At 41.2% G+C, this 10,409-nt stretch overlaps 1 protein-coding gene across 1 annotated transcript; it reads right to left on the bottom strand.

Moving 5' to 3' along the window:
* Positions 1 to 6,202: 6,202 nt before the first annotated feature.
* On the bottom strand, positions 6,203 to 8,400 carry LOC126396929 (trace amine-associated receptor 8a-like). The gene is made up of 2 exons (XM_050055306.1): positions 8,231 to 8,400; positions 6,203 to 7,010 (listed from the first exon to the last, which is right to left on the bottom strand). The coding sequence occupies exons 1-2, from the start codon at positions 8,398 to 8,400 to the stop codon at positions 6,203 to 6,205; spliced, it is 978 nt and encodes a 325-aa protein (XP_049911263.1).
* Positions 8,401 to 10,409: the final 2,009 nt, after the last annotated feature.

Raw genomic sequence — 10,409 nt, 5'->3', positions numbered from 1 at the left:
CGGTCAGCAGATCAGAGTAGAGCCATCCTGGCTTGGGCTAAGATGTTGTCAACATCACCCACGCATTTTTATTACGCAATAAGTTTTTATAATGAAAGAAATGTCAGTATCTTTTTAGAATGAGAAAAATATCCTGGATTAACAAGATTCTTCTTTTGAAAAATGACAAAAGGAGGTGATTTTTTATTTTTTTTCCATGATGGCAACAAATCAGTGCTGTCACAAAACCAGGGTCCGTATCTTACCTTATGTCCAGTTTAGACTTCAAATACACTATATGTGACTTCTGTATATTGGGTATTGGTCACATAAAACCCTAATGCAGCCCCAAGGGGGACAAGCCAGTGTTCTCATTGGGTGGGTCCCAAGCCCGGATAAATGCAGAGGGTTGTGTCAGGAAGGGCATCCAACATAAAACTTATGCCAAATCAAACATGCGAATCACGAATATGACTTCCATACCGGATCCGTCGAAGCCCAGGTTAACAACGACCGCCACTGGTGCTGTTGACCCACATGGTGCCGGTGCTGAGAATTGGCTGACATGAAGCAGAGGAGAAAGGTGGATATACTATGTGTTCAGGGGACCAGGTGGAAAGGTACCAAGGCTAGAAGCTTTGGAGCAGGGTTCAAGCTGTTTAATCATGGTGTGGATGGCAAGAGAAATGGAGTACAAGTTATCTTGAAGGAGGAGTTTGTTAGGAATGTTATGGAGGTGAAAAGAGTGTCAGATAGGGTGATGAGTCTGAAGCTAAAAACTGAAGGTGTGATGGTCAATGTTGTTAGTGGTTATGCCCCACAGGGAGGATGTGAGTTAGAAGAGAAGGAGAAATTCTGGAGTGAGTTTGATGGAGTGATGCAGAATATCCCTAGAGGTGAGAGAGTGGCGATTGGTGCAGACTTCAATGGACATTTCGGGGCAGGGAACAGAGGTGATGAGGAAGTGATGGGCAAGTTCGGTTTCCAGGATAGGAATGCAGAAGGACAGATGGTGGTAGACTTTGCAAAAAGGATGGAAATGGCTGTAGTGAAAACTTTCTTCCAGAAGAAGCAGGAACATAGGGTGACTTATAAGAGCGGAGGTCGGACCACACAGGTGGACTACATCTTGTGTAGAAGGTGTAATCTGAAGGAGGTCAGTGACTGCAACGTCGTGGTAGGTGAGAGTGTAGCCAGACAGCATAGGATGGTGGTGTGTAGGATGACTGGTGGTGAGGAAGATGAAGAGGACAAAGGCAGAGCGTAGGACAAAGTGGTGGAAGCTGAAAAAGGAAGTGGATTGTGTGGTTTTCAGGGAGGAGTTGAGACAGGCTCTGGGTGGCCAGGAGGTGCTTCCAAATGACTGGACAACTACAGCTAATGTTATCAGAGAGACAGGTGGGAGAGTACTTGGTGTGTCATCTGGAAGGAAAGGAGATGTGGAGACGTGGTGGTGGAATGAGGAAGTGCAGGAGTGTATACAGAGTAAGAGGTTAGCTAAGAAGAAGTGGGACACTGAAAGGACTGTTCTCTGCTGTATCTGCAGTCCCCATAGATAAACAAAAACCAGTAACCCCTAACACTCTGCTCTGTACTACGTAACCCTTTAGACCTGCCTAAATTAATCTGTTACATTCACACAGTAGCGATACTGATAACCCTAAGCTACTGGCGCCTAACCCCTCTCCAAGGTGGACAACTGAAATCAGGATGCTAGTACACAAGTGTGCAAAATGAGTCTTCCAGTCTAGTACAAAAGTATACAAAAAAATATATCTCTGCAGACTACTATCAAAAATACAACTGAATAGTTCAGGCTGGCAACAGAGTGCAAAAATAACTATAGTGGTTCTCTTGACCCTATAACACAACAAGTTCACATATTCAGTTAACAGTCTTACATTCACAGGTCAAAATATTACAATGAATGTGCAGAATTATAAAGCATACTAACGTGTGCATCTGTTCCGGAGCACAAACAGTGTTAACGGCGGAACGTTAACTTCATGACATCCAACGGGTTTCTCTCAAGGCTATCATGAGACACAGCCTGTTTATCTGTCAGCATCTAACATACAGATTCATTAGCATACAACATTTTACAGTCTGTAGACATACATTACTTTTGAACGTGTATCACTTGGTATTTCATGTCACAGTCACATCTTATAACATATTTACCTTCCAAAACAGTCCATAAACATCGGGAAACGTAGCGTGTCCGCACCGCAGTAAACAAGATGGCGACTTCCGTTTTCCGGACCACTCTCTAAAACAGTTCCCCCACATGAGACAGTGCCCTCTGGTGGCGTTAGTAACCAGCTACTTTTTCCCACCCGGCTACAATAGGTTGGACAGTAAAGAGGGAGAGACTGATTTATACAGGTTGGCAAGGCAGAGAGATAGAGATGGGAGGGACTTGCAGCAGGTTATGGTGATTAAGTATAGAGATGGGAATGTATTGACAGGTGCCACAAGTGTGATGGGAAGATGGAAAGAGTACTTTGAAGAGTTGATGAATGAGGAAAATGAAAGAGAACAAAGAGTAGAAGAAGTGACCATTGTGGAGCAGGAAGTAGCAAAGATTATTAAGAATGAAGTGAGGAGGGCATTGAAGAGGATGAAGAGTGAAAAGGCAGTTGGTCCTGAGTATAACGCGTTACAAAGTAACTCGTTAGAGTACATTGATTACTTTTTGCAGTAACGAGTAACCTAACGCGTTAGTTACTACATTTGCTGTTTAAGTAATCAAATACTTGAGTACATTTTAAAACAAGCCATCAGTTACTTCCGTTACTTTTAGAATGCTGGTCCTTCAGCTCCGAAACAACAACGACTGTCTTTTGGTTCTAATAACGGAGATAACGTTAAACCTATCAGTCTGAAAGAAGCCATGAAGCTTGTGGCTAGCTACGTGGTCGCAGAAATGCTGCCGTTGTCTACGGTGGAGTCTAAAAAAAGGTGGAGGAAGACTCGCTGACAGACAGGTCAGACTCAGGAGGACTTGCATTATGCCTGGTACACACTACACGACTTTTCTGCCCGTTCTAAAAGTCACTATGTCACATTACACAATTGCGGAGTCATAAAATCGTGCCGTGACTTGGCTGACAGACATGACACACTACACGATGGTACTCACCAATTATCCCCGGTCGTCTTTCATGGCGTGTGTGATGTCATCAGGTTATTCTTGTCCTTGTATTTTGTATTTTTATTACTTTCACTATAATCTGAGTCACTGTGTCTGTTCATGTGCCAGCCGAAATGTTGGTGTAGTCACCAGCGTCAGCAGATGGCAGGAGCATTTGAAGTGCCGTACGGAAACATTCAAACTACTGTATCCTTCACAACCAAGTTCCTACAAATGTTTCACAATAAAATCCTATTTAGAAAATGGAGGGATTCTCTCAGCCGAGGTTATACGGGGCTTTTAATCTGAAAGAAATTTAGGAAGTGTTGAGTTTGAAATGACGGCGCGATGTGTTAACTTTATAAAGACAACAGGAGCGGATGAAAAGGAATGGCGTGGACACACCGGACGTGGAACCAAAGCGCAGCGCCCAGCAGCGGAGGCAGTTTTCAATCAGCACCCGTGTTAACCTACCTGACTGTCCACACAGGCCGCTGAGCAGAGCGGAGTGCCTGTGGAGGCTCGCACACTGCAGCGCTTCAGTTTGGCGTCTGGTCCATTTTTCACGCGAGCCGCGAACGCTTCTGTTAAGCTGGATAGAGCGGATCGTACCAAACAGGAAGTCGGACACAGAAAAGACAAAATAAAATAAATTTAAAAAATAAAAGCATGTTTAATTATGATGTTGCTTGTCCGTCTATAAATATTTGTTCCGTTTTTTCGACCTCCATCCTGAAATACTCGACATGGCGACCACTGTCCAGGCGTAGTTTGGACACAAGGTGATGAAAAACACCATGATCCTTCCTTCTTTGGTTGATTGGGTGGACCCACATTCGCCTCCTCCATCATCGGAGCCGCCGCTGCAACAAGTAGAGAGCAAGGACTCTCCTTCTCTCTACAACAGCACGCACTGAGGAATGTGAGGAGAAAATACCGTGTTTATAATTTAAAATAACACAACAGTGCATAACCGAACACATTTTTCAATACCCTAATCACTTCATTACAATTTTAATTTTGTGTCACCGTGTCTACAGACATAACTACATAAATAAAATGGTCAGAACAATATGCCCTATTCATTCAGTGTTTATCCAACACGCTCAATACATGGACATGCAATGACAAATTGTCATTAACTTATTACGTTATAAAAAACAATGAAAATATGGACTTACCCATGTTTAAAATGACCTGTTGAAGTGAAAAAACGAGTACTGACGGGAACAGACGAGTGCAGTCAATGTTTAACCGGCGCGGAGAGCGCAGGAGTGTCCAGGCTATAAAAACACAGAGGGATTAATAATATCGGACCGTCTATATTGTAGTCTGTTTCACATGAAGCTGGTAGCCTCTGCAGTTGTGGTGAGTAAAAGCCTCGCCACTATTTGTAATGTTATTACTTTATGTCCGTCTCCGTTATGAAGAAATAACATTGTTTGCTAGCTTGATGCTAATGACAGTACTCACCGGGTTGACAAAGTGCCTCTGCTGTTTCACACCATCATTTCCCCCTTTTACTCTGTGTGGTAACATCCCTAGAGGAAATATTAAAAACACTGGGGTGGGGTGTCGGTAGCGTAGTGGATAGCGCCGGCGCCCAATGTCTAGAGGTGATGCGTCGCTGCAATGGACGCGAGTTCGACTCCAGCTTGTAACCCTTTGCTGCATGTCGTCCCCCCGACTCTCTCTTTCCCACATTTCACACACTATCCTGTCCATTAAAGGCAAAACACCCAAAAAAAAGTATCTTTAAAAAACGCTAGGGTGTTGTTGTCATACAGTTGTCTATGGCAGCAGATAGTTCTGTGTTTCAACTGGTCAAAGTGACGGCTGTGATGGGAGAATTGGATCTCAGTGAAGGGCAAGTGGTCCATAACTTTAATTTTGGAGACAAAATAATGTAGGCTTAGCGCCTTGTGGTCCATTGCCCAATAGGAAATGTAGAATACTCAAAAGTACTTTAAAAGTGCTTGAGTTACTTTTCTCAGGGAGTAACGTTGGAAGTACTTTAAAAGTAGGCCTACTTGAGTTACTTTACTCAGGGAGTAATGCAGTAAAGTAACTGGTTACTTAAAAAAAAAAAGTAACGCAGTAAAGTACTTTGATTACTTTTAAAGTAACCCTTACCCAACTCTGCTGATGACCCACCCAGTCTCTGGGTAAACAAAGACAGAGAACACATGGATGGACCATCACAGTATTTTGATGTATAGAAAGGGCAAATGTTGGCATAAAATTTAATAAAAATAAATAACAGGTTGTATAATACTGAAGCATAAATATATTTTTCCACCACGCACACACACTGTGGCACAGATAGTGTCAGCTTGTTGATATCACTTGAATGCCAGCTGATGAAAATGGGTAACCAGTCTATATGATAGATTTGTTGTCATCAGTGCTGAATCAGTTGATATTTTGCGGCCTCCTAATTGTTTATTAATTGATTGCTATGCTGTTCTCCTGCTGTGCTTTCATGTGTAACATTATGCAATGTCAACATAGTAACTTAAGCTAATAGCATTACCTTGCCTCCACTCGTCTGCAGCAGATAAATTCACTCTTGGAACAGTAGTTTTCTTTAGGAAAATAAGCTCCAGATTTATTCTCTTTGACAGGTGTAAGTCATTCCTATGGTCACTGCAGACTTGCAGGTCTTCATGTGCAGTGTATGGATAGGAGTTTTGCTCTTTCTGAGGTTTCTACCATTTTTTCCCCATTAAAGGGTTTTTTGGGGGCAGTTTTTCCTTATCCGCTGTGAGGGTCCAAAGGATAGAGGGATGTCATATGCTGTAAAGCCCTCTGAGGCGAATTGTGGTTTTCGGCTTTATAGATAAAATTGAATTCAGTTGAAATTGAATCAATTTGTAGCGCAACTAGCCAAAACTTAAGCACGTCCATAGCCAACAAAGTCTATGACAGCTGCTCGAAATGTACCTCCTCATTTTGTTGGCACAGGTCGGAAATGCACAAACACGAACCACCACAATATTACAATATCTGAACGTAAAATCAATAAATAATGCTCTCAAATTGATATACCACTCTCTTGAATAAAGATAGGAAAAAAACTCCATATTCTCTCTACATGATCTTGGCCTCACGGGAACCTTCCTGCAGTATCTGAAGGCTGACAATGACTTTAACCGCTTTTCTAAACCAGGGGTAGAAAAAGGCATAGATCAGAGGATTAAACATGGAGTTACAATAGAACAGCCAATTCTGAGCTGATAAAGCTATACTACCTGTGGTGTCCTGTCCTGCTAGAGAATGAATGTAATATGGACAGAGACAAAGTATAAACACAAGAAGAGTAATACCTAGAGTTCTAGCAGCCCTCATCTCAGATTTCTTAACAGCCACAGTATTTGATTTAGTAGTTGAAATTTGAGACCGCATGATTCGTGCTTGTGACACAGCCACCACAAACACTCTCATATAGAGAACTATGATCACAGTAACAGGGCCAAGAAAGGTCAGAAGCAAGTCTACTGGCCCTGAAATGTAATTTATAACAACTACACATTCTTGAGCACAGGAGTTAGACAAATCTATTTGTGAAAAGTGATCTTTAAGAATTATAAGGTTGTAGATAACAGCACATAACCAACACAGAGACACACAGATTTTAACTCTGCTTAGTGTTATTATGGAGGAATAGCGCAGAGGGTCACAAATAGCCACATAACGGTCCACTGATATGAGCACCATGTTCCCAACAGAAGCAGAGGTAAGGATGAAGCCCAACAGGTACAAAAAAGCACATGTGATTTTACCCAGAAACCCACAGGACTGCAGGCTGATGATTGCAGGTGGCATCACTGCGAGGCCCACAAACAAGTCAGACACAGCCAGAGAGAGGAGGATGAGATTGGTGGGGGTGTGGAGCTGCCTGGAGAGGGAGATTATGATGAGAGCCTCATACTCAGTGAAAATTAGTTCCGATCACACTGATAATTGTGAGAATGAAGACAAATTATATTTATAGCCCACATGCAAAATAAATCTCTATAAAATCAATCAGATCCAAGCTTCAAAATCAGGACCATTTCAGATATCTACAAATCAGAGACTTTATTGGAAAGAAATTTCTAAAGGATAACCAAATTAAAATGGGACATGAAATACTTGACATTTTTCAAAAGGCCTATAGACATGCCAAATATAAAAAAATAATATCTAAATTATATGTAGCTTTACAAACTTTGGCTGTCAAAGCAAGATGGGAAGCAGAGGGCAATATTACAATAACACAGGAAGAATGGAACAGGATCTGCAAACAGCAATGGCAAACGACAAGTTCTCTCTTCTGGAGAGAATTTAGTTGGAAGAACATGTCTCGATTCTTCTCTACTCCAGCGCAAAAGACTGGCTATTACAATCAGACAGCTTGCTGGAGATCATGTGGCAATGTAGTAGCTAACCACTTTCGTATTTTCTGGAATTGCCCCTCTGTGGCTCCATTTTGGAGAGCTGTCCACGGTGTCCTGTCTTCTTTAAGAAGAAGGTCAAACTCAATTTCAAAACCATGTACCTTGGTGATCTAGAAGAGCTTCGCTGGGCAAAGCCAGATAACTATCTGATTAGAGTGTTATTGGTTGCTTGTAAAAATGCCTTGACTAAAAAGTGGCTGAAAACGGAAGTGCCAACTATTAATTCTATTCTAAGAAACAAAAGATATAAGTGCACATGAATGTTCAAGTACAATGCCAGATATACAAAACATAGACCTTCCAGATCCTCCCCAGGTTGTTTGTTCTTATGTTGTTTAGTTTATTGTTTTCTCCCCTTCCTTGTTAGGGTGTGTCTCTTTTCATTTGTATGATTACCTTAAATGAAAACTCAATAAAAAGTAAATGACAAAAAAAAAATAAAAAATCAATCAGATCCACATTATCCGAACTAACTACTAAAGGAGTTTGATGGTATTATTAAGAAATTGTTCATCATGATTACTGTTATAGTGACGAATTCAAACAGAAAAGCATACTGAACAAGTGAAAGTACTGACATCTTTTTTAGCATACAATATCTAATAAACACAGAATCTATCAATGAATTCAACTCATACACAGTAACAGCTGTTATATTATGAGAAAAAAATGTCTGTGCCTGAAGTTGGAGATTGAGATGATAACCAATAAATTGAGGGTCACAGTGAGAAGAGTGAGGCAGCACAGCAGTGTTCTGATGAATATGGCCTGGGGAGTAACAGGCATTGACCTGCAGGAGGTGTTGAGGGGAGAGATACAGAGGTCAGCTGCTTCCAGTGTCTCCACCATCATCAGAGGAAGTGATTGTGGAACTGAGCTCAGAGCTGCTGAGGTCAAGAAGCTCCCAGATCACCTTTTCTTGAGATGAGATATTTATCTCTTAACCTCTTCATTTCCATCATCTATCTTGTTGCCCTCCCTCTGTCTCCTCCTCTTGTCTCTCTGATCACTGATCACTGCTTTATAATGCATATTTAGATATCTACACTAAATACAATAATGTCTTGGTTAATGTATTCTCTAATGTTATCAGTTACATGAATATACACTGATAACTTCACCACATCTGTCCGTATGTGCTTCCCAGGGTAAACTATAATAATAACAATAACAGTATACTCCGAAGGGGCTTAACTTCAGTACCAGCCTGCGGTCTGCAGTTGGGTTGGTAATAGTGATCCGAATTGATATTGATATCGGGTAAAAACATATATTATGCATGAATCAATATTTTTACTTACCCCTAGTCACAATGCTGAATCTCACTATCAACATATATCCTTCACGATTCAATCTCACCTGTGAGGCTCCTGTCTCTCCTCTATCTCCTCCTGTCTCTCTTCCATTTCCTTCTGTCTCTCTTCCTGCCTCTCCTCCTCCATCTCCTCCAGTCTCTCTACTACTTGTCATCTGACAAAAAATATATTGATGCAAGACATGTGAACAGTGGGACAATTTGAGATGCAACAGTCATAGATTTTGATTGTTGTAGCCTGAGGAAAACATACTGTATGTTTTACAATTATGTAATTGATTAAACAACATCTGAACGTATATAGTCTAAAGAACAGCCATAATGTCAACACAAGTTAGTCAGCTTCATCATGTTAAACATAAATAAAATAAATCAACAAAAATGTAAATGCTCCAAAACCATTATAATACAACTGTGTGCAAAATGTTGCACTTACACCCAATAGCTATTAGCCTACATGAATATGACTCAGTGTTGGTGTTTTTACTGGGTGTTTTTACTGGGAGCAGTGGATCTCTATTCTCCTAAGTCTCCCCTTCACACACCATGGATGCTTTAGACTGTCACTGAAGGAGCTATTAGGCCTACTTATAGTGTTTACACTTTATCTATTCAGACTGTTTCTATCATGTCATCTTACTACAAACATTAATTTGAACTGTGTCATCACTACATGACATCTATGATTGCTGATGGAGCATGTGAAGTGGAATTTCATGTTCTCTGGCATATAATATTGATCTAATCGTTGCCAAACTTAGCTCAGCTAGTATTAGCTCGTTAGCATCTCATTATCTAGCAAAGAGTTGCCAAGGAATGCCATTCAGTTAGCCTAACATCAACAGGTGTTTGTTTAGCTTATTTACTGAACCAACCGACTCAGCGTTCACACTCAGCGCTCCGCTGTGGAGCGCTAACGGTGACGCGCGTGTATGTGTCCTTCCCTCACGAACTGCCGTGAGCTGTATGGTGACGCGCACCCACAAAGTCAGTGGAGAGAGTGGCGCTGGGGAGGACCAATCACACGTTACCAAAATAACGGTAGAGCCAAACGATGAGCAATACTAGGTTAGAGGCGGGATGTATGGTAGACACCAACGATTGTTAACCCTTTGTGTACCATATTGAGCGGACGCCGACAGCCAGTGTTTATATTGGTAGGGACAATACAGAAGGGGCTGAATATTGGTAGGGACGTGTCCCTACCGTCCCTACCCAATCCTACGCCTATGTACTTGGCATTAATCCCCATCTCTCCAAAAATGTTTTCTGTCCTTACATTTCAGTCAATAAAGTTATGTGCAATAAAGTGGAGTGACACAGGAAAAAACTATTAAACAAGCAAAATGAAATGTATTCAATACTAGGTGTAGAAGCTTTTGCTTTAAACACCAGCTTTAAGACACTTCCTTATGGAAGCGAATCGTGACTAATATTTAAATTAAAATGTATTTGCAGAAATGCTTTTTCATTTTAAGAATGTGGCTGCATTATTTGACTCATAAATAAAATTAATCATCAATCATCCTATTTGCATTTTAAT

The sequence above is a fragment of the Epinephelus moara genome, chromosome 10 (genome assembly GCF_006386435.1).
Source record: "Epinephelus moara isolate mb chromosome 10, YSFRI_EMoa_1.0, whole genome shotgun sequence".
NCBI lineage: Eukaryota > Metazoa > Chordata > Actinopteri > Perciformes > Serranidae > Epinephelus > Epinephelus moara.
The sequence above is the reverse complement of the archived record's forward strand: the minus strand, read 5'-3'. Positions and strand labels throughout refer to the sequence as shown.